A 24802-nucleotide genomic window follows, 5' to 3' on the forward strand; every position below is an offset into this window, starting at 1 on the left:
ATGTATAAAACATGAAAAAGACCCAGATTATTCAGGATTGAATTAATATTTTAATCAATCAGGAAAGAAATTAGGTTTAAAGGTTTGGAAAATACAATCTAATGAGTAAGCAGACATTTCAAACAATGCCAAAGTATTCATCCTTTTATATACAGAGAGAGAAAATTCACACACACACACAAATATATATATATATATATATATATATATATAAAAGAAAACAAAAATATTTCTAGATTATTTTATAAATACCTAAAATCTAAGAAGATAAAAATCTGTACTTTCTTATATGATATGGAACATACTAATATATATGTGCATATATACACCAGGAATTTGAATTTTGAACATACTTATATATATGTATATATATATATATAAGGAATTTGAATTTTACCTCTTGTTCTGCTTAATTTTCATAAGAAAAAGTAAAGTCTTAACTCCTTACAGAGCTTATGGGCTAGATTCCTGAATTGAATTCCTGGTCTGAAGAATTGAAGATGTAAGTAGGCACAACAGTGAAAAGAATTTTAAGAAAGTAAGTCAGGTCCACCAAAATACGCTTGGAGTCCGTAGATCAGAACTACCAGAATGAAAAAAGTGGCTCCTATTACTAAACAACAAAAAAAGTCTTCAGAGCGGTGTGTTTATTATACTAAATAAATAATCTTAGTGTTTTTATAATCAGAATAGAGTGGTAACATCTTCCCACACCAGATTTTCTTGCCCATTTCTTTGTTATAGCAAATGTTTGAACACTGTTACTGCTCTAGATAAAACAATAACCCTTTTCCCCAAAATTACTCTTTTCAAAACTTTTTATATTTAAGAAAAGCCAGGAGTAATTAGCACAAAACAATTATCTCTTTGATGATGGAAAAGGTGTTTGGCCGTATTGCTGAAAATGAATCCCTTGGGATGCTGTAATCTTCATCACTTCTCCATTTAGAGTATCATCTTCAATTATTGTTATCAGTCCCTCAGCAATTGTTGATGGGCTGAAAAAAAAAGTTATTTCAGATTCATGATATAATAAAACGTGAAAAGGACAAGTAAAGAAACTCAATGTAAATCTATATAACCTGAAAATAAAACAAATTTTTGTTTGAGCAAATTTACTTTGAAGAAAAGCAGAGGTGTATGAGTGTTTCAGGAAAGATATTTAGTCTCCTCAATCAGGACATACATGTAAAGTGGCTGCTTTACAAATCATCATTTGTTTGCTCTAGTTTCTGATAAATGCCCGTGGACATCCAAATGCTACTGGACTTCCTATCAAAGTTTTCTCTGCCAGGAAAATGGACAGAAGTAATCCTTACACAATCATCTGCAGCTCTGCTGTTTCTGTACCAGGACTGACATACAAATTAGCATAAGGATAATTTCACATGCAGTTTGCTGTGGTCAATAGGTGCAATGTATTTTACATATGGAAAAGTATGGGTGAAACAACACAGTCATAGCATTTCCTTTGTGCAGAAGCATCTGAGCAGCCAATTGTTAGAAACTAAGAAAGTGTTAAAAAAACCCACTTTATGCTTGTCTTGTTCTCACAGGCTGTCTGAGATGTCTGCTTTTGGCCTTTGTTGGCAATACTGTAATGGGTCGGATAACTCTTTGATCTGATGCACAATGGCTGCTACTGTGCTTTTATGAACTTAGTCCAGTTTTTTCAGTTCTTGGTCTTCTGTCTTGTTTCACTGGCAAATTTTGTGAAAATCCAATGCAAATTATATACCTTGTATCTCACAAGAAGTTTGATTAAAGAAATTTATGAGGGAACACCTAGGTCTATTAAAAACTAAACACAATGTATTTAACTTAGGAATTTGATTTGCATTTTGCTGGGAATTGGGAATGCATATGGGGATATATTACTGTGAGGGTGGTGCTGTTAAAATAGCTTAGATGTCTTCCTTTTTTTCCTTGTTTATAGGATAACACATTTGATAGTCTTTTGTCTGAGGCAGCATTTCCCTTTTATTTTAATTTTTCTAAAAGTGCTATTGTGTGTCTTTGTTCCTCATGAACAAAAGGGAAAAAGCCTGTATCTGACTTGACTTACTCCATCACGCCATAGAACTGCATCATATTTTTGATCTCATCCTTATATGAATAATATTGTCCCATATTCTCTTCTTTATCTATGGACTGAAGAATTGGTGTGTTGACAAATCCTGGACAAATTGTGTTGAGTCTTACACCATAGTTGTCCATATTAGCAGCTAACTAGAAAAGAGAAAGGGTTAGACGTTTGTCATCAACATTTTGAGACAGTATTGTGTAAGTTTTTAGATAATGAGATTTAACACTAAGTACTTTTCAGACTTGCTTAGTAAGCAGATTTTGTTACTACTGATTGTTTTGTTTCAAACTAAGTTTGAAGCACATTTCCTGTAGTAATCATACTAGATTACTAGGAAAAAACCTGTTTGTTTTGTTGGGAGAACAATTCTACAAGAAATCAACACTCTTATTTGCATGAAGCTGTTTTTTTCTGATATTTTTTGTTATTAGTGCTCTTAGCATGTCATTAAAAGTATTCTAGGGTGATGAGATAACTCTTCTAAGCAAAACTAAGAAAAAAAATCTCCCAAATATATGAACTTTTTTATTAAAATAAAACTCTGCAATAAAGAAACAGTATCTCTAAGATTGTATTTGCCTTCCTACATCAACAGAAATAGGATCTAGTCTTTATGCCTAGAACTGTAATGTTAAACCTTTCCAGTTGCTCTGTTGTCCCTGCCAATGTATGAAGCTATCACTGGGCATCTCCACAGGAAAGTCCCTGTGAACTCCAGGAAAGAGGCACTAGTTTTTTCAGGAAGTAGTTCAGGAACATGATGAAAGCAAGACGCACAAGTTGTCCTGTGCCCTCATTTGTGGTTCTACCAAAGTGTGTATGTAGCAGAGAAGTCTTATCAGCATTCAGGCATGCGTTGCATGCTGGATGAACTTTCTTAGCACAGAACTTATGAACTATACATGACATATTCAAGAATAACCATAAATGTTAACGCTAAATTCTATTTATTTTAATATTTAACAGGAATCCTTTCAGGTATTATGTAAGTCTCATGTCATTTTCATGGTATGGTAGTCTGCCCTTTTGGTCTGAGGGAGAAAGGAAAATCAAGTCCTAGATGTTAGGTATCAGACCAGCCCAACATTAGGCTGTACTGCCTTCCCTGGTAAATACTGTAGTTCGCTATGTTCATTATTCTTATTCTTGACAGTCTTATGTTACTTAAAGACAGTGTTTCCTCTAATTTACTTTTGCACTTAGATGGTGTAATCTATATTTATAATGAGAAAAACAAAATGCAAGCCTAGGTGTCAGGTTCTTGATGTGTTTAATGTAGTATATGAAACACTTATCCATACTATTCTCTTAAGGTTAATCTGAGAAAGAAGTTAAATCTGTGGGGGCATAAAATATGGATAAAATATCCAAAGTATTATTTTAGGTGAATAATTCTGGAAATCAGGTTGGAAATCTTATATGAGTAGATTAATCTATTGAAAGTAACCATATCTGCTTCCTCCAAGTTACTTTATTACACCGCTTGTTCAATTTAACTAGGAAGTTTTGGAGTCAGAGCCTGAGACTTACTATATGGTCATCTTACATGTCCCATCCTGAATGTATCATTTTGCCTTTTTGGAGTACTAAGACTCAGTAAGAATAAATAATGGTGAGTCCAAGTCACTTTTGTAAACTTTAGTTTAAAAAATGTAACCAACCTGACTGGCAAATAAGGAAAACAAAATGTTAAGTGACTGGGATGGGGTTCTGAAAAAATTTTTAAAGCTTGGATTAGAATTTGGCTTTTGGGCTCCTCCCACTCTCCTTAAATTACTTTGCAACATCTTTCTTCCATGCTCCCAAAACCTCAAATTGGTCATAAACACACAGATGCCATACTTATTTCATCTTTGGATTGCCTTTGTGAAAGGAGGGAACCTCCATTGCTTCAGGCACCTTGTTTCCTTTCAGAAAATTAATTCCAGTTGTGTGGCTATATAGAAGGAATGTGAAAAACTTCAGCATGTTCCGAAGGAGCTGCTGATACTCTTTTCCAAAACACATACTTACTGCTATTGATCGTGTGAATCCAATTACACCATGCTTTGTAGCACAGTATACAGGTTGAAATGCAGCAGGCATGAGTCCTTTAAAATAAAAAGATAGCTGAATAAAGATGTTGAGAACTCCTATTTATGATTACCTTAAACACACATATAGGTATATAATGTAAAAAAAAATATGATATATTTATAGAGATAAAACAAAATAGAGTAGTAAAAATGTGCAGATTATATTTTATAATCTGAAACAGGCTGGGAAAAGATATTGGATAAAAATACAAAGAGTCAAAAGAAAGTAATAAAAGAAAGTGTAACTTTTAAGAGGAAAGGTTTTATTTATGAAGTATAACTTAGAAGAGAGGACAGGATCTGGAAGAAAACACTCAAAAATGAGATTTTTAAGTCATGTTCTATGAATTAGTAAAGTATTTAAGTATATAAAGGATGTGAAGTATTTTAGATAAGCTTTGATTTCTAACACCCTAGCTGATGTGAACTGGACACCTGCATTAATTTACAGTGACTTCAGAGAGGAAGTGTGGGAAAAGGAGAAGCAAAATAAAAAATGACTGCTAACATCGTGAATCTTGATGGTGAGAGGGGGAGAGCAGAAATTTTTATTTATAGTAGAAAAAGAAGAGAGAACAGGGGTTTTGAAGGAAAATTAAGAACTTTGTTCTAGTAAGACTGAGTTTGATGGCCAAAGAAGGTAATCAAGAAGAAATGACAGATCATGAGTGCATATTCATTCCTGCCCATTAAGCCAGCAATTTCCACTGTACAATGAAAGCTGAACTGGACCATATGGATGCTGTAGTTTCACCTGAAAGCTATGTCCTTATGAATAGCAAACTTCAGCCTGTCCTAAAATTAGAGGATAAAATTAGTCTGTGTTCCTTAATGTGCCATTGTAAAACTGGATAGTGATTTTGATGCCTTAATGTTTGGTTCTATTGGAAGTCATCTCAATTAATAACTCACATCTAGTACGGTTACTTTCATTTTTCATATTTCATATCTTTAAGTGATACATTCAAGAAGGGGTGGGACTTATCTCAGTGGAGATGAGGAAATTCACTACCCAGCTTTAAATATGGATTTACCAGAAAAAATATGTTTGCCAGAGACTTGCGTGGGCTCTTTGCTCTGGAATCTGTTTTGTCTAAGGGAAAAAACTTTCTAAGACAGCATGAAGTTCTAATTACAAACCTGAAAGTTTCAAGGTTTTATCTTGGTTTATATGCTACCTTGGTGATCCAGTGAAACCAAGACTGTTATTAGCACTGTTCAACAGTGGAAAGTGAAGAACTAAACCTAGTGGCTGGTTGTTCTCTTTAACTTGTATTTATTTGCTTAGTTTGGACTAATGTGTTAAACTTCTGCTTGAGAACTCACTTTATGAAAATGGCTTTTGTGTTGTCTCCTGTGGGTTGTGATCACAACACAGGCTTAATGTTCGTCTTTTTGTTGAATTTTGATGATCATCACCATTCTTCAAATTATTGGAAACATTAGAATAGTAACACATTAGAAATATTATAACACTATTTTTAAAAAGACTCTTAAGTACTTTTACATGCTTTAGATAAAAAAAATACCAATTAGGCTGCAGCAAACAGAAATAAAACTGACACAATTTAGTGAGAGACACAGAGGAGGAATTTAGAGGTAATTTATTTTGAGGCAAATTACTTTTTACTTGAGAGGGAAGAGAAACAAAGTCAAGAAATAAACAAAGGAAGGGCACAGCTCACATAATGAAGTGTAATAAGGTTCAAAGACTTACTTAAATGGCAAAGACAGCAAGAATATCTAAGCAGAAAGGGAGGAACAAATAATTTTTTTTTAAAAGCCAGTTCTTTTCTAATTGAAATTATTATTTTTGCTGGAGAACCAAGAAATAATCAATTGACTCATTTTCAGCCCAAGCAGCTAAGACTAGTCCTAGCACCTCTCACACAAAACAATGACAGCCCTGTCTTACTTTTCTTCCTGAGTTTGGTACTGAGAACCATGGTGTGGGCTTTCCAGTTCTGAGCCACTTCCCTGCACTGGAAAGAGCTGAACTTGTTAGTGATGTGTCCTAAGGACTTTCTTAGCAAGTATTTTGTGATGAACCACTGTGAGATATTGAGCCTGCTCAATTCAAGCAGTGAGAAAAGATGAGTTCATAACATATTACTTAGGACATCCTTTTGTTAGAAAATCTGGATTCTATTTGCTCCTTCCATGAATATTTAATTATCTTATGCAATGCAGAACAGCTGTGAAACAGACTGGAGAACATTATGCACAAAATAATGGGGGGAGGAAGGGGAGGGTGTTCAAATGGATGGGTTAGTGTACTTCTGCAAAGTGATATATGTGTGTTTTAATCTCTCTTAACAAGGGGGGGCAGCTATGCCTACGTTTTTCTTTCTCTGGATGTTGCTGCACAGTGAAGTGCAAATGATTTCATGTTGACTCAAGATGCTCTTTGGTTTACCAAAACCAGTGTTAACTGCTCTTTTTTTATTTTTCTCGGTTGCTGGCAGGTTGACAGAGACAGCTCTTGCCCTTGCTTATACTCTAGTCCCCTTGTTATTAGAGTGGCAAGATCATTCTACCATTGGAGACATGGTGTCAGGCTTCTCACTCCAATGCCTTATTTATCATGGTCAATAGTTTCAATATCCACATCTTGAGAAATTAGTACTGGAGGTGGAAAGTTGTATCAATAAGTTTGTATTGTTATCAGTAAGCTTTGTGGAGACTGAAATTTCCCTTCAGTCTGCTGAAGAACTTTGATGAAAACAGAATTAAGCATTTTTCCCCAGTTATACTTTCCCGCTGAACACATATTGCCTTCAGAGGTTTGAACAAGTCTCTTTGAATAAGATTTATTAACCTTTTTAGTTTTTAGTTGGACTTTGGCCCTTCTGATTTTTTCCCTGTATACCCTCATGACATCCTAGCAGTCCTCCTGAGTGCCAAAACAGAAGACACTCAGAAATCCTAGCAGAAATTCTAAGCTGTGCCATTTCTATGATTCCTTTAATAGTGAACTGAAGTCTCAAGGGAATAGTTTCTAAATTTTTTAACCTCATTGTGTTGGATTCTGCTCGGTATCCTTCTTTTAATAAAGTGGAGGGACCAGAAGCTCTTTCATGATTGTGAAATTAAGGCCCCGGTTGTACAGCCATTGGCACTTCTGCTTCCCTGTACTACTGTGATACAGTCCTTACTCAGTGATGTTAACAATATTCTTAGTTTTGTTCTTGTAATATATATAGAATCAGGTCCTATTAAAGCCTGTTTGCTATGATGGGTACTTTAAGTATTTCTTTGGGCTGAAGCTTTCCATATAAAAGGAGGACAAACGAGCTGCTTGTGGAATCTGAGTGCTCAAAGTAGAGTGCAATCAAAACACTTATATGACTGTACAACAGAAAGGTGACCAGATTCATTGCATATCAAACAACCTCTCAATCTTGGTGGTGTGCTAAAAATTTTACCACTTCTAAGCCCTCTATGAAAACTCTGAAGGATTTTTTTGTCTGCTAGAATCCAGACAGATACAAATTCAGTTTTATAAAATACCTTCTTCAAAATATGAAAGCTACCAAGACAAAAGTGTATGCATGACTTTCTTTCTCCCTTTACTTGCAAAAAGTGTAAGGTACCAGCCACCACAAGGTAGAAGACAATGTTAAATTTAATCAGGTAAATAATCTCTTGAGTTAAATTTAGTTTTGTATGGTTTCTCTGTTGCTTGTAACTATTCCGTTAAACAAAATAAAGGTAATGTGTAGCTTCCTACAGAAGAAATTTTAGAACATTTTACTCCTTAAATTTGAAATAAAATTTTTTTCAGTACAAAACCCTGCAGTCATTAGAGTTATTTTTTATGGGGCCAAGTTAGAAGTAAAATACATTTCTCATTATTTCAGTTTAGCAGCATTACTTCTTGATATGAATACACAAATCCAATAACAATCAGATTTATAGATCTGAGACACAGCTGAGTGCTTGCTGCGTGTGCTTGCATATTTGTCTCTCTCTCTTACCTAGTCCTGTCCTGTGGAGAGACTAAAGAAAGGAAGACCCAGTACTGGAAAGACAGGGTGGACACTGGCTTTAATCCAGCTGAATGAACACTTTAAGCATCGACTTCATAGGAAGCATTTAAGTAGTTCCATGGGTGTTTGAAAATGTAAAACTATAAGGCTTAATTCTGTCCCTAGTCCAAATCATTGGGAAAATTTCCATGGCGGAGAACTGGAATATAATTAATGTGTAAAGCAAATATTATTGAATGTTACGTAAGCACTAAATACAATTCTTTTTGTTGCTCATCAAGGCACAGGAATAGTTGCTGTCTGCATCTTATAGAGAACTTGCACAGGGGGGATCAAAGCCACTCAAAACTTTAATGATCAACAGAAGCTAGTTCTAAGAAAACACTGAAAAAGAATAGTAAGCAAGCCAATGGCAGTTTGCCTTTCATATATGGGATAAACTACAGGACCTAGACCTTCAAACTGGAAAGGAGAATTAGAGTCATAAAGCACAAGTAGTAGTAAATAAGTAAGCAATAAAAATTAGTATATGTTAGCTTTTAAAGTGTGTTTTTTCTTATGCCCTTGGAAACAATTCCTAAATACAAGCCATGTAAAAGAAAACAAAACAAAGAACACTTTGTTTTGTCAGATACCCACAATCATAATGGCACAATGTTAATGTTAAAAAATTAAGTAAATAAATGCAAATTTTAATCAAATAATTAAAACGGCTCTTACAAGCTCTTAACAAACAGAACAGCCAAGCTTTTAGGTCTTAAAAACAAAGTCATTTTGTGTTTATGTGAGACTATTTAGAAAAGGAATCAAACTACTTGCTACCTCTGCCCTTTTTTAAGCACTGCCTGGGCACCAGTGTTCCTGTGAAAATGTTTAATCTTTTACTTGTGCTGATGAACTCTTGTACTGCAACAGCAGTTCCTTCAGGTTAATTTGATCCCCATACAATGTCCGTTTGAGCCAATAGGGATAAACTTAGAGGCGTCAGTGGGCAATGTGTTAGGCAGTATTACAAATGCTGACTTAAAAGTACACGGAGGCTTTTAATAAAGAACCTCTCACCCATATGAGATATGTGCATGTATTAAGTCAGATCCTCCAGATCCATATGCATTATCTTAATAGGGTGAACTAGACTTTTTATCACAAAAGCTAAGGTTTACAGGAGAATTTAATACTCAGAACATCCACACCTATCCACAGTCAGTAACTATGGCCAGTGCTCTTAAATGGCTTTTCATTGTTAAGACAGATAGGAATATCTTGGAATAAAATTGCTCTAATTTGGTAATCTGCACAGATACCAAAGAAAGCTCTGACAATCCAAGTGTAAACTAGCATATATATTATTTTTCCCAGACAGTATAACAGTAAAAAGAGAGAACAAACTCTTCAAACGAAAAAGAGAAAATGCAATTCCCCACACATTTTTTGAGGAAGGTTTTCAGATGACATCATTGTCCATATATAGTTTCCCCTTCAGCTGTGCTTTTTTGCTGTGAACCCAGTCATTGCAACATTGAGTGTACCACAGGAAATGGTGCAGAATTCTGCCTCACAACTGAGCAGCAATAACCCTGACCCATATAATGCTATTTTTATGCCGATAAATTGAAACAAAATTATAGCATAGACAAAGAGTGAGCAAAGAAAAGACTTGCTTAAGCTCGGTGAAGTATGTTAATTTTATGGCTTCTCAAGCTCAAGTAGATCACATTTGAGAGGACTTGGAACAGAATGGGTGTATGACATTCTTCGTTAGTAAAGTAGATACAGTCTAGTCTTAGATATTCCTACAACTGTGCTCCTATGGAATTGAATGGAGGAATTTATATCATGCACAAGATTTTAAATATGAGACCGATAGGTTAGGAAAATTACTGATTTTTCTATTGGACTGTGCTTAAAAAAGCAAATGAAAGTTGTAGTGATTTGATATACTTCTGTTGCTATGATGAAAACCAGGTCAAAATTAATATAAACATGGAAAAATAAACAGGGAAGAGCCATAAGAAAGAAGAAAAAATACGACTGATAAGTATGATTCATTTACTTTAGAAAAAAAAGTAGTAGGAAGCGTTTTGCAGAAAATATTCTCACCTGCCAAGGATGAGATATTAATGATTACTCCTCCATTGCCTCCATTTCCTTTTCTCATGTATTCTAGGCCAAGGTAGGTTCCTCTAATCACAGATGTCTGGTATAAGGGGAAGGAATTATCAAAGATATTCAAAGATTATTTGAAACTATTAAAATATCTTACTGAATTATTTATGGTATACAAAGTATCTTTCTATTGTGCTCCTACAAACTGAAACTTGCTTTTATTGTGGTGCTTTACCAGTGATCCTGTTTATACTTTGAAGATTATAAACACAAAAGACACTCCATGGAGTATTGCAACTCCATAACTTCAGAAGTGGGACTGCAATAAATAGAAGTAATAGCAGTTTACTTATTTTTCTTAAGAAGATCTCAATAATCAAAATAAATATTGCAAAGTGAAATAAGAGCCACGAAAGAAATTAAATAAGTAAATTATAGATCAAACACACACCTTATCTAAAAATGTAAGTGGCAGATGAACTGATCTATATCCCATAATTTTTGTTGAGACGCACTGTAATACATAATAAAAAACTGTACAGACTGTATCTGAAAATAACATTAACACTTAAAACTGCATTTGGCTCAAGTCACAAGAAGTTTACAGTTTTTAAGATTAAGAATATATTTCTGGTCCCAGGATATTAAAGATCTGTATTATTTTCTGGCTAAAGTTATGGGAGCTTTACTAGTCCTCTCAAATGAAAATTAGCCCAAACAGGCAAATACAGATAAGGTAAAAAAAGCATTCTAAGAGATGTGAAATGTTGTTAGCTTAATATTAGTTGCAGTATGTGATTTTTACAATTATTTTTTTTCAAGAAAGTATTTTGAGGAAAAAGAAAATTTCTGAAACCTATATAATCCTGATTCCTTAAAATCTGGTTTTGATCCCTAATGCAGTTAGAAATTCTGCTGGGATTCCTCTCACTGAACTTCAGACAAGCCTGGGGTTATCAGCCTCCTGGATGAATCATGAGAGAGAGTTTCTCCCAGAGAGTGAGTCACTTTACCTGAGATTTAAACAAACAGTAAGAGAAAGGCAGCAGCAAGGGCTCCTGGTGGAAGACAGTAACTTTAGTGAAACAGTGTTACGGCATAGAAAAGCTTTTTTTTGTTTCTCTCCTGGCAAGTTTTGTTTCAGCTAACATATTTTTTAAAAATATTTTGATTATTATCGAAAGGATGCTATAACAGATGCTTTAAGAGAAACTTTCTGTTTTTCAGAATTCTCTTCAGTGTTATTCAGTCTTGAAACATACCAAAGTAAATCTGATTTCTCTTACATGTTATGGAAAGTAGCAAATCCCCTTGTAAAGGTAATCTAGTGCTGTTTAATGTTGATTGTCACATATAAATTTGATTTATTAAACCCAAGACTGTTAATGTCCAGTAGTGTTGCCATAAGGTATACTTATTCTGATCATAAACTAACTGGCACCTCAATTGAAATTAGATTTGGACTTAAGGGTGGGTGATATTTTTTAATATATACTTATGATAGGCTGTACAGAAGATATTTAGAAAGAAAGGGGTTGTACAAAAGATATTTTAGAAAGAAAGGGGTTAATGTTGTCTATGAGAGCAGGTGCAGGTCCTGTCATGCCCTGGAGCAGTGGCTCAGCCTGTTGAGCAGAAAAAGAGAATTCCACTTAGGATGATCAGAGAACATAAATCAATTGAAGAAGAAAGCAGCTTGGGGCTCCTTAAGGATTTTTCTATTCCTCCAGCCTTCTAAGAGATAATAGAGCTAGATTAGTCCTTGTACAAACTTCAATTATAAAACAAGAAAAAAAGTGGGCTGCTTGACTCTCTTATGAAAATTACTGTATTGTTCTTTTTTTCTCTCTAGAATCCATTAACTTAGTATTTATTCAAGTGGCTGGGAACATGTTCTCCTTTACACAAAGGTATTGTGAGAGGTAGTCTTCAGAATAAAGACAGACTTCCATTTGGATATTGCCCCTTACACCTGCTATATCCTTGTAGTCCTTACCTGTAATCCTTGCAAGTACCTCATTGAGTGTGGCTGATTTTGGGTGAAGTGACTATTTATGATCTTTTGGCTGGTAAAGTAAAGAATTACTATATTCTGCAGATAGATAAACTCTGAACCTCTTATCCAGGGTGAGAAGAACCTATATGTCTGCATACTCAGGAGGTGACACTTCAGATGAAAAGTACTGCGTGATAGATTTCCCATTCTCTTTCCAGAATCCACCTCTCTCCAGGAGAGAAAATTCTCTCGATAGTTTCCCAAGGAAGACAGCAGTGGCAGAACTTACTATGGAAGTCAACAATGTGTGCCTAGCAGACTTAGTGCCACTTTCCATTTAAGCCTGTTGATCCAGCTGAGTTCATGAAGGGAAGCTGGCTGCTCATATCTGGGTGTCAAACACTCAAATGGGAAAGAGGTTTCCCAAAGAAAAACAGTATTTGGATTACTGTTTTCCAAAGAACAATAGCACATTTGATTTTGGTTTTGTTATGAAATCCATCTTCGCAAGTGCACAAATTGCAGCCTCAGGCCTCCTCTCATATGTGACTTTGGATTCCTAATTGTTGACGTCAGAATGATTAGTCTGCACTCTAAAAGAAAGATCATCATCTGTTGCTTCCTTATACCATGAAATACACAATAGAAAGTGAGATGGGCAAAGAATTATGTGTTTTCTGCACAGTTTTCTGGGTTTGGGATATGATTAAAAATGTCTGTCATTTCCTTTCCATAAATTGAAAGAAACTAAAGGTCTCTTCAGATTGTGTAGTTCTCTAATTGAACTTCTAAAATAATTTAATTCCATGCTCTTAACCAACAATAATTCATAGCTTGTGTGTTGCAAATAGAAATTCTGGGAAAGTTAATTTTAAAATTACCTAATTAAAAAAATTGTCTGACTTGGTTTAAGATAAAAAAATGCTGAGAGACTGTACAGGAAAGCAATTCAGAGCTGAAATTTTTACAGTTCCTTTTTCTAAAGCTGCATTTAGTGGAATGGATGTTGTTCATAAACATGTCAAGAACAAAGAGTATGAAAGTTGTCAGATTTGTAATTAAATGTAGGTTAATCAAGAATTAGGACAGATGACTCTCACACAGTTTTTTTGACCCTGGCTATGGAAAACTAGTATCATTAAAATCAGAAAATAATCTAAATTACTGTCCTTCTAGCTGTTGAAAACCGTGTGATTTAGCAACACTGCTGTTTATTTTCTTACCAATATACAGTGTTTTACTATAGCACATAATGAAGATAGGCCATCAAGGTGCACTGGAAGTCTGAGTGGTCTCCCAAGAGGGCAATTTTACTCTTCAAGTGCCAGTGGAAAATTTAGGATTCTTTCCAATAAAGTTATAACATGAGAATTAGTTTTCATATTTAAATTAGAGATCAGACCTTCTGAAGTACTATAAAGTAATAAACTCAAAGTGGTATCTGACAGCATGATGAACATTGTAAAATAATTATGCAAATACTCTGAGCATTTGCAATTGCTTTTGAGAGTATCATATCAATAATCGCTAACTTATTTAATGATTTCTTAAATGGCAATTTAGGTATCAGTGTCAAAATCAGAAATAAAAAGGTTCTTCAGTGATGGTGCTCAGAACATCATTAATCATCATCTTTTGCAAGTGACAATTTCTTTGAAGGTAACTTAGTACACAGTGCTTTCTTCTAGTGTTTCAAGGCAGGTGTTCCAACTGACACACGTTCTCCTATTTAACAGGAGTTTTACCTATCTAATAAGGTTTCCCTTCCACCTCTGTCTGATACTTCTGCTGTCTCCTTATGCATGCTAGTATTTCATGCTGAGAAAATGTATTAGCACCTTCAGTGTTGAAGATAAGTACTATATTGCTATTAAGATGGTACAGCAATATGAAATTTTGAGGGAAAAAAAGGGTAATCAGTCCTAACATTTTATATAGGTTCCTGAGCTAACATAGTTCAGTGCTAGGGATAATGAACAAAAATGGACTTGTGGTTTCATAAAGCAGGTTAGCACAGAGCTGGAATTTGACCCAAGATCATTTGCCTTTCATACTGTGATGTTGTAAATTGATGGCTATCTATAAGGAAACATTTAAAGTACCTTGTAAACTGCGTAAGACAGAGTTCAAAAGTCTGAAACTAAGTGCTGCTAGTGGTACCCATGGAAAATTTTAGCATTTTGCTGTTGGACAGGAAGGTGGGACTGATTTTTTTTTTAATGTATATTTTCTAGGAAGTAGACAAGTTGTAGCAAGCATGCAAGTCCCTTGGCATTGCTATGTAGAAGTTAATTTAATTTCTATGAAATGAAATTGGAGGCTCTTGAGTTTGAATTTCCAGCTCAAACTGTGGAAAACAAGAAGTCTAGGGAGGGAGAGGTACAAAGGAGAAAGGAATGTGCAGTTGGATTTGTTCATTTGCTGCAAATCCATAGCTTTTTTTACAAGGTTGGAGTGAAACACTATCTTTTAGTTTTTTTATGGTAGTTTTCTTTACTTCCCCCCTCTCCACTCCACACACCTCTATTCGCAAAGGACATTTGAATAGCATTACATTTTGAATAGCTAGGCTTAAGTTCTTAGTTTAAAGACATTTGCTGTTCTTTGTACTTCAACTGTGGTTGCTATAAACATACATTAAAACTGTAAGCTAAAAAGTTCATTGACTTACTGTGCGATTAAGGTAGGTCACTGTGTCCTTCCTAATGCAATATGAACAACAAAAATAATTATACCTATATGCTTCTTTATGCACTTAGAGGATTGACCCTCATGTCACTAATTTCAAAGGAAGTGTCTCTTTTTGGCTGCATCTCTCCATAGACACTTGGTCCCCTGTTATAAAATTATGCTGAAGAATAGGCAACTAAGCTAGTGAATTTCTAGTTGTCTTAGAAGGCAAGCGTGGTAAACCAGTCACATATACCATTTTATCTTCTACAGATAGCAGTTTGTTTTGGTTTGTTTGGTGGCATTAAGAAACAGTGCTTGCTTTTGTCTGTGTTGTGGGATCCACTGGTTATTTCCAGCTGCTGAATCCAGCTATGTGTCTGGGTCACATTATTTTGGGATGAAAGTTCAGTCCTTGTCATTTCTCCTGGTACACTGGGAAAGGCAAACAATGTGTATGGACCAGACGAAGATTGCAGCATACTCCCAAGGGATCCTTTGTATGGCTTGCACAGTGGAACAGCCTTGTGATGATCATGAAGTCTTTGTCCCAAAAATAAATTCAGTTAATCACTTCTGATGTTTACTTAGTTACCCTTCTGGTTTCTGCCAAGACATTAACTGCCCTTTTGAGGAATATTTCCTTACTGATGAGCTAACTGATTTTGCAAGGTTTGCTAATTACTGGAACATTTATTGCACCGTGAGCTATATTGAAAGGAGTCACACATAAATATACAGTGCTGCATTATCTTCTCTATAGTTCCAATCCAAATATTTTGCAGGGACAAACCATGAATTTGGTAGACTTCTTTTAGTAACTTTTCTAAATTTATGCAAATTGTTACCTCTCTCATTTATGGAAATAACTTTTGCAAGTCCATAAAAAATGTAAAAACTTGGAATTGTTGGGTATTGCTCCATTTTGTCTAGTAATGCAATTGAATTCTACTTCTTTCTGGGGGATGCTTAAATAATTGGATCCCATGTGACTGTTTTTTTTTGATGTGCCCAATTTCCGGCCTGCAATTTAAAGTTTTGCCAGAATGTATTAAAGTGTACAAAATCATAACAAAAACAGGAGATAGTTGTGATTTTGCATTCAAATTTTTTCATAAATCTGTGTAATTACATTTGGGAAATTTGTTTAAATATATCTACAAAATTAATTTTTTTGGCATAATAAAACAAGAAGGTAGTCAAAATGTCACATAAAGTGCTTCTGAATTTTTGTTTAAGGTAATACTTAAAATGTGAGAAAATGTGATACCAGTTCTGCTACATTGAACTGTATACTGCAAGCTATGTCAGTTTTCAGAAACCTGTGACATGAACATAAAAAGGGAATCTGCATGTAATTTGGGGGATTGTGTTTAATATAAAATGTGCTAAGTGCATTTGTACAGAGCAAAGATATTGTAGTTATAGTGGCCACTCTAATTACAGTGGTTCCAGAAAGCCTACATCATCAACACAAGATAAAATTACCGAAATTTCTTAGAATACCCAATTGTGTTTAACTGACATATATTTTCAAGGCTTATAAAGATGTGGGCCCTTTTCTTGCTTTAGGGATTTGAAGAGAAAAAAGTCAGATTATGAAATTTTTGGATCCCTAAGGTAAAAGTTTATATGAAGTTGAATGCAATAAACACTATTCTTATGCTGGAGGACTGTAGGTAGGACTCTTGATAAGAACGTATGTGTCATATGCCCCTGTGCCATTCTGTGCATTAGTATGTTTGTGTGTGGTGAACTCTTGAAACTACACTGGTAATATCTGTTTAAAGTGGAATTCCTGTATGGATTTTTTCTTTTGCACCACAGTAACAGGAGTGAACACTCGTATGGGTATGAGCAGTTGAAGTGGCTGTTGATTAAGCTGATGTCGATCAAGTTCACACTGCGAGCTTTGGAGTTTTGAGGTGACAAATAGATGGCATTTCTGGAATACTTATCAAAAGAAAGTAACAGAAATATTTATAAAGTAATGAAAATATGGATGTTTAGCACAAAATGGAGCAAAATGGTGGAAAACACTACAAGAGAAATACCTTTTTAGCAGTTGATACTCCTTCTACCCCCCATCCCCATCTTTATTAAGTTGTCTTTTCTTGCTCCTGGGAAACTGTAATGGATACAAGTAGGAATTGTGTTTTATTTCCTCTTTTTCCTTGCGAATTAAGTCCCAGTTTTTGAACTTGCTTCTTCATTTCTGTTCTTCATGCTTTCTCAAGCAGTACTAGCAGAGAACTTCCTTACACTCCTTTAAAAATATTCTTGAAGACCAACCGGTTCTGTGAACTGTTTTAGCCATAAAGAACACACCCCAGATGTGTTTGTTCTGATTTATCTTGCTCTGTACTGCTCTACTTTTGTACTTTGTACTTTAAACTGGGGCAAGGAATATTTGTCATTTCAATATATAAGTGATATCACTAAGACAACAACTGGAATGTAGAGGGCTTATTTTCCCTTTTTAAAATAAAAAATATGTGTATTATGTGTATCACGTGTGACTGTAGCAATTATTCTTGTTCTTAGGAATAATACAAAGAATACTTAAAATATCCCACATCAGGGAAATAGAGAAATTTTTAAAACATGTATTTCAGACATATTTTTTTCCTTTCAACAAGAAGCAAAAAACTCACCTAGGGTCTGCTTTTGCTCAATCACTTGTAATAAGAAAAAAAAATAGAATCCTAGAATTGTTTAGGTTGGAAAAGACCTTTAAGAACATCAAATCCAACTGATAACCCAGTGTTGCCAAGGCCACCACTAAACTGTGACCCCAAGCACCCTATCTATAGGTCTTTTAAATACCTCCAGAGATGGTGACTCAACCACTTCCCTAGGCAGCCTGCTCCAATGCTTGACAACCCTTTTGGTGAAGAAATGTTTCCTGAGATCCAGTCTAACCTCCCCTGGCACAACTTCAAACCATTTCCTCATCCTATCACTAACGTGGAAGAAGAGGCTGACCCTCACCTCATTACAACCTCCTTTCAAGTGGTTTTACAAAGTGATAAGGTCTCCCCTGAGACTCCTTTCCTCCAGGCCAAACAACCCCAGCTCCCTTAGCTGCTCCTTATAAGACCCTTCACCAGCTTAGCTGCCCTTCTTCGGATATTCTCCAATACCTCAATGTCTTTCTGGTACTGAGGGGCTCAAACTGAATATGGAATCTGATGTGCAGCCTCACTAGTGCTAAATACAGAGAGAGAGTCACTGCCCTGCTCCTGCTGGCCACACCATTTCTTGTAAAAGCCAGGATGCCATTGACCTTCTTGGCCACCTGGGCACACTGCTGGCTCACGTTCAACCAGTTGGCTGTCAAACAACACCCCCAGGTCCTTTTCCATTGGGCTACTTTCTATCCATGCTTCCTGCAGCCTGCAGTTCTGCATGGGGTTGTTGAGAACAAAGTGAGGATTGGGCATTTTGCCTTACTGCACCCCAGACACTTGGCTTTGGTTCATCTATCCAACTTGTCCAGATCCCTCTATAGAGACCCTCCAGCAGATCAACACTCCCACCCAACTTGGGGTCATCTGCAAAACAGCAGAAGGAGGTTCTCAATGTCTTCTGTTTGAAGCTCTTGTCACTGAAAAATTATTAAGACACCACATTATTTACCCAGACAGTAAATATCTTCAAGATTTCATGATCAGAAGTACCTTTAGTTTTTGAGCTAAACTGCAAGGTGGGTGACAGTCAAATATGTTTCTCACATGGACTTTGCTTTTTCTAGTGATGACTATCTGTGTTTGCAAATTTGTTAGGTGAATGGATGTCTACAGTAACTTATATCTTGTGTTAAAACCAGGCACAAAAATAGAGAGAAATAAGTTGTCTAGAACACAGATAAAGTCTTCTTTCAAGTTCAAGGGATCTGTATTAATAGATATTGGTATTGCATATCACTGAGTAACAGAGTACTGTTACTTCACAATATGAAGTTTCCTGATGTTTGATTTTTCAGCACATTGTAGAAATTAGAGAAGGAGGAAGAAATATATGTACTTAAATCTCGAAGAATATGTGAAGAATAGACAGATATAAAAGGTCAAGAGAAAGGTGGTATGAAACCTAATTTTTTTTCCCAAATACCTATTTTGACATTAATTTTTCTGTAACTTCTCTCATATACAGTTTGTCTTACTTGTCCTGGGGTTGTTTTGTTAGTTTGTTTTCATGGAGACATTAGGATTCAAAGACAGGTAGTTTGGTCCTCAAAATTTTTGACAAAAACAAACTCAATTTTCTTATTCTGAGCTTTCTTGTTGCCTGACAAATTCCAAATGAGAAATCTTCACATTTCACTCTTCAAAGCTTCCTTTTGCTACTTTCTTTGCAGTAAGTATGATCATGGGGTGACCTGTTGAATCACCTTTGAATTAGGACTTCACGGGTGGTAGAATACTAGCTGGTCAGAATTTTTTTAACCTAGAAAGTTGGTCTTTCCTTTGGAGCTTAGATGTCCCAGCAATATACTCTAAATTAAAAAAAAAAATTCAATTGAGAAACAGATATTGTGGTTCTTATATGAAAGAACTGGTAATAGTCTGTTCAAAAATGAATTTTACAAGCTCTTTGAACATACTGGGTTGTAACAAGTAAGTGCTCTTAAGAAGTGTGCTTTTCCAGTGATGATGGTGAAATGGCTCAGATTATATGGTTGCTTTATTGGTGAAGAAAATGTGGAGCTCTTGGTTGAACGGCAAATGGCAATTTATCCTCTAATGCAGGCCAGCTGAGTCTCACAAGCAACTAAAATGTTCTAAAACCTTCATATAAAGAGACTGGGCCTACTGTGGATGCAACCCTACTGCTTTGGCAGTCAGTTGTTACTCCACTTTAGAATTTCATTGTGTTTTATAGAAAGAGAACGTTTTCTGGTGATAGATAGCCTGAGTACTTCTACGCAGTGCTGCATGTCTCAGACAGTTTAAAGGACCCACCACACACCTTTTCTTTGGTTAGTACACATGCAGTTACATGGTTATTGTTTCAATAGCTGTGCTTACCAATCCGATAATTAATGCTCTGTCATATGGCACAGTCTGTACAAGCCAAGGCTGTTAAGTGTATTCCAGCTTTAAATATGAACATGTGAAAGGAGATAATGCTTACCAAGTTAGTTTGTATAGTGCTTTCCCAGTCCTTCTCATTGTTCACTCCAGCATTATTAACCACAATATCCAGCCTTCCAAAATGTTCAATTACTTTTTTGAAAGCATCTAGAGGAAGATCCAAGGGTGAAATTTCTTAGCATTTGTGGAAAGTAAGACATAAAAGTACATGCGTAAAAATTAATGCTTTATTAGTCTATCAAAATGTCTTCATTGTTTTCTTAGCCACTAATGAGCAACATGCAATTAAATGCTTTATCTAATATGCACTAATATTAGACATAATCAGGGAAACTGAAAGGATTAAGATACCATAGTTGCCTTTTCATTCAGTTTTATGATGTCTGATAAGAGGAGCTAATAAAAGTTCTTATCATCTATACATTTTACATTAGATAGGATGTTTGACACCCTAATTATGTAAATTAAGCATTTACAGCTTGATTTGTAACAATTTGACACAGTTAGAGAATTCAAGATTTGACGCCATCTATTTTAAATGAAAAGTAAAAAGCTTCATGTGTTCAGAACAATTTTCTTCATTCAGTCCAATTTTTATTTAATGAATAATGAATATGAATATTTCAAATACAAATAATTAATCATAATTGTTGTTTAAATGTATATATTTATGGATACAATGTAATGCATCTTTCTTGTCGGGTAACTTTAATAATCTGTTTCTCAAATTCAAATCTTCTTCATTTTGATGATAAAAGTAGTGACCTGTCTTCCAAAGAATTTCAAAATAAAGAACTGGGAAACTTCCACAATGACATTGTGTTCTCCCAGGTGACAAGGTTTAGAACTGAGATAAAAGATGTCTGTGGAAAAACATGATGATGTCATAGCGAGGAGCAAACTCATCAAGCCTGCCTCTGCTTTGACAGGGTAGTTGGATGAGATGACTTCCAGATGTTCATTCCAAACTAAGATTTTCCGGGACTAAAGACATTATCTGACATGTACATATAGCTTGTTTGGTTTTCCCTTGATTCTTATCACTAAATATTTATTATTATGTAAACCAAGACACCACCTCCACAGTATTATTTTAAAAAACAGTTTGATGACTGACCGAAAATCTACAGTGTTTCAGGTGTACTGAAATTATGCTTGATAGGTCTTAATGAAACTATTTCACTGAAAGATGATCCCAGGAACATCTTCATTCTCTTATCTTTAGTATTTGGCTATTCAGGAGCATAGCAACAGCTTTCAGACACCTACATATTTTTACAACAGTTGAAGGGATGTACAAAGTTTTTTCTTGTACCAGACAAGAAAAACAGTCAGTACTGTTACAGCGTTTTCTTTGCCTGAATGCTGCAGGTCCATCATGTTCTTCACATTAAAACAAGAGCTAGGCAGCTGATGGAAAAGGTTTTATTCGTCCAATTGTCTTTATTGTACAGATTTTTCTAATATTCTTATTCCATACTAGAATATTGTGATATTACTAAATCCTCTACTTTTGGCTGTCTGCCTTTTTGGCTTTTCTTATGTTTGTTGCTAATTCTTTCTCTCTTTTCTCAACTTAACTCTTTAATCACTTCTCATCTCACCAATCCTGCATCAACAAGGGTAAATGGAAACCTTTGGCTTTATTACGAGCAGAACTGAGTATTTAACTTAGTTTCAATGAGTAAAATAAATACCGTTTGGGTCCTCAATTAACTTCCAAATTTTGGAAACTGGATGATTCCCTCTTAGGCCTTCTCTAAATGACATCTTTCATCAACCTAATTCTTAATAGAATCTTTTGCCTTCAAAACCCACCAGGGATAATAGTAATTTTGCTAATTATTTGTTTATTAGATTCATGGACTGACTGTAGTTTTCTAGTTTACCCATTGAGAAAAGAGACAAATGCTTTTCAGCTGTTTTCATATCTATGTTTGGAATATTTCTGGTAAAAGTTTGTCTACAGTAATCCCACCTCTTACCTGTCCCCAAAAAGAAGAAACTCGCTGTAAATTCTTAGTAAAGTTCTCACTCACACATCAGTATAAGCTGACTTGTTTTTGCGTTGTCAAATGTAGAACAATTCCTTTACATTGCACGCTAGTTAGTGCTTATGGAACCATAAAAATTAAAAGCAGATGATCATATGAAACACTGAGTGAAGAAATAAAAATGAAGAGGAGTTTCCATTTTAAAGGAAAAGTAAGAAAAACAGTGGAAACCAAGCACAAAGAGCAGTTATAGAGGAGCTTCTTAGATATCCTTGGAAAGCAAAAGTAAATGTATGGTGATTTTTCAAAAGTAGGACAAAATAGAAGACTTTTATAGGAGACTGAAAGAACCACCAGAGAAAAGAGTACAGGTAAGACTTGAAAGTAGATGAAGCAGCTGATTTCCTACCCATAAGCCTTGTGTACCTACAGATACCAGTTCTAGTATTGGGACTTGTTTCCTACTGTAAGGGCTAAAGTTATAGGAAGAGGCTGCATTCATGCACATGACCTTTAACATAAAATACGGGACTTAATTCATCCCATAAGACCTTTAAACACTAGGTATGAAATTAATCTAAATTCATTAAGCAGTAGCATACAATTACAAGTGAAAAAAATTGAAAACAAAGCAGTCAGAAAACCCCCAAACAACAAACACCACCAAAACCAACACAGAAACCCAAAAAGATTGTAAGACATGTTTGCAAATTTATGGTAAGAAATGTACAGCAGGATTAATATGATTATCAGAGAAGCATATACAACAGCTGCTCTTTCTGTTTGTGAGACCCCATTCCAATCCTACTCTTTTCCTACTAATTTGGTTCTAACAACTCCCTTCCTGACCCATTCTGTTCACTCCAGCTCCCAGTTCCTATTGGTCCTGCACTACCCTGGCACTAAAGAAAGGAGGAATTGTGGGAGAGAAGGCACACTGGGGTAACACCCATGCTACAGCAGATGTTACTCCTACCCCTAGGATGCTTTTTCTTGCTCCTAGGTTACTCCTCCCACTTGGAGAAACAGTCAATAATCAACCTAGCTGATAAAGACTTTGTTTGCTGATTAGAGAAGATCTCATATTTAAAGTCCAGCATCTCTCTTACAGACAGGCACTGTAAAGCTATGGACTTAGGCATAGTCATGCTAGCTTGGAACTGTAAACAATATTGCTGAATTCTGGAATAACTGTAATGTTTTCTAAAAGAGGAATGGATATGCTCAATGACCACTCTTGAGAAAGTGACCAGTGAAGTTTAGCGAACAAAAACAGAACTAAAAATATTCACATCTAGTTTGACAGAAATTAATCTGGGGAAAGAGTGCTGAAAAAAGGGATGTCAAAATCTGTATCTGAGTCACTACCTATGATTGTATCATTTAATAATGAACCTTTGATGAAGTGATGTGCCTGTTACGAAATATTGTGAAGGGTGTGCATCAACATTATATGATATTCTAGGAACTCAGTAGGGTACACTGTTTCACTAAGTGAAAACAGAAGTGCAAATCATTCATGAGGGAAACTTCTTGCATTCCCTGCATCTGCAAAATGTGTGTGAGGTGTTATCACCCCACAGATAACATCACAGTATAGTAGCATGCTATTTTTTGCTTTCAACTGTGGCAGTTCTGCTTTCAGCTGTGGCAGCATGCAATGAAAGTAAGTGTGCTGGATGGAAGGAGCACTGCAACTCAGCGCAGAATTTATTATGAGGGAATGCAGCTTGGAATCTGTACTGAAGCCTCATAAAAACCAAGTCTGAGCTTTAAAGTTTATATATATTACTCATAAAATAACAATTATCTTCTACAGAGGCTTTAATGCAAAAATATCACACACAAAACCTCAATAGAAAGGATTTCTTTGGCTTTTCTTTCCCACGTGCAAAGGAAAAGGGTGAAATTGTGGTAGTAATATTTCACATCTGCAGGTTCGGAAACAAATCCTTTTTCAGTCACTGTCAGAAGCGGTCGGGAGCAGGCTGTCCCCCAGAACCTTTCGGTGCACTCTTACCGGTGCGGCAGACGGGGCTCGCTCCGGTCGCTGCGCTTTACACCGGAGCGCAGCGCTGAATTTCCCTACCTTTCAGCTGCTCCTGATCCGTCACGTCACACTGGATGAACACCGTCCTCTGCGCTTCAAACTGTTCGTCCAGGGCCGCCTTGCTCTCCTGTCCGGCCTCGGAGTTGCGGTCCAGGAGGGCTACCTGAGCCGGGAGGGAGGAAAACGAGTGGCGGGCGGGCGGATGGACAGACGGACGGGTCCCCCGCCGAGCCGAGCCGAGCCCCGGGGGCTGCCGCCACCTCGCGCCCGTGGGTGCTGGCTGGAGGCAGAGGGGAGGGGAGGGAAGGGGAGGGATGGCGCGCTTCCCGAGACTTACCTTGGCGCCCTTGCCCAGCAGCGCCTGTACGAAAGCCCGTCCGATGCCCTGCGCCCCGCCGGTGACCAGAGCCACCTTCCCATTGACGTGCATGACCGCCGCGCTCCTGCCCGCCCCGCGCCCGCCGAGCCCGAGCAACCCAGCGCGGTGTCACCTGCCCGCTTTCCTTTCTCCCTCCCTCCTGCCCTCCCTCCTTTCCTCCTCCCCCTCCTGTGAGGGGGGAGCCGCCGCTGTGGCTCATTCCCCCCCGCTCCCTTCTCGTGTGACCGAAAGCCGCCCGGAGCTGCCTGGGCGGGGGGAGTAGGGGCGGAGCGGGTCATTAAATCGTTCTCCCAGTGCCGGGATGAACCCCAGAGATCAAGAGCCAGAGTGGAGACCAGATTCATGCCCTCTTCTCACTCCC

General features: G+C 36.5%; 1 protein-coding gene across 4 annotated transcripts; it reads right to left on the bottom strand.

The window, feature by feature from the left end:
* Window positions 1-37: 37 nt before the first annotated feature.
* Window positions 38-24582, bottom strand: HPGD (15-hydroxyprostaglandin dehydrogenase). Of its 4 annotated transcripts, XM_064652514.1 has the most exons (7): window positions 24400-24582; window positions 24102-24225; window positions 20059-20165; window positions 10251-10347; window positions 4100-4176; window positions 2066-2229; window positions 38-998 (listed from the first exon to the last, which is right to left on the bottom strand). In XM_064652514.1, the coding sequence occupies exons 1-7, from the start codon at window positions 24490-24492 to the stop codon at window positions 860-862; spliced, it is 801 nt and encodes a 266-aa protein (XP_064508584.1). In that variant the 5' UTR covers window positions 24493-24582; the 3' UTR covers window positions 38-859. The 4 variants fall into 4 exon arrangements, with proteins under 4 accessions (XP_064508584.1, XP_064508586.1, XP_064508585.1 ...); XM_064652516.1 differs by lacking the exon at window positions 2066-2229 and having other exon boundaries at window positions 24400-24578; XM_064652515.1 differs by lacking the exons at window positions 10251-10347; window positions 20059-20165 and having other exon boundaries at window positions 24400-24576.
* Window positions 24583-24802: the final 220 nt, after the last annotated feature.

The sequence above is a fragment of the Pseudopipra pipra genome, chromosome 4 (genome assembly GCF_036250125.1).
Source record: "Pseudopipra pipra isolate bDixPip1 chromosome 4, bDixPip1.hap1, whole genome shotgun sequence".
NCBI lineage: Eukaryota > Metazoa > Chordata > Aves > Passeriformes > Pipridae > Pseudopipra > Pseudopipra pipra.

What these genes read in the sequence shown, in the direction of transcription:
- HPGD (XM_064652514.1), bottom strand. Translation starts at nt 24,492, where the DNA reads ATGCACGTCAATGGGAAGGTGGCTCTGGTCACCGGCGGGGCGCAGGGC. An exon ending in GGATCAGGAGCAGCTGAAAG is followed by an intron (nt 20,166 to 24,101) that starts GTAGGGAAATTC and finishes ATCTTCCTCTAG; the next exon opens with ATGCTTTCAAAAAAGTAATT. An exon ending in CAGTTCTATGGCGTGATGGA is followed by an intron (nt 999 to 2,065) that starts GTAAGTCAAGTC and finishes TTTTTTTTTCAG; the next exon opens with CCCATCAACAATTGCTGAGG.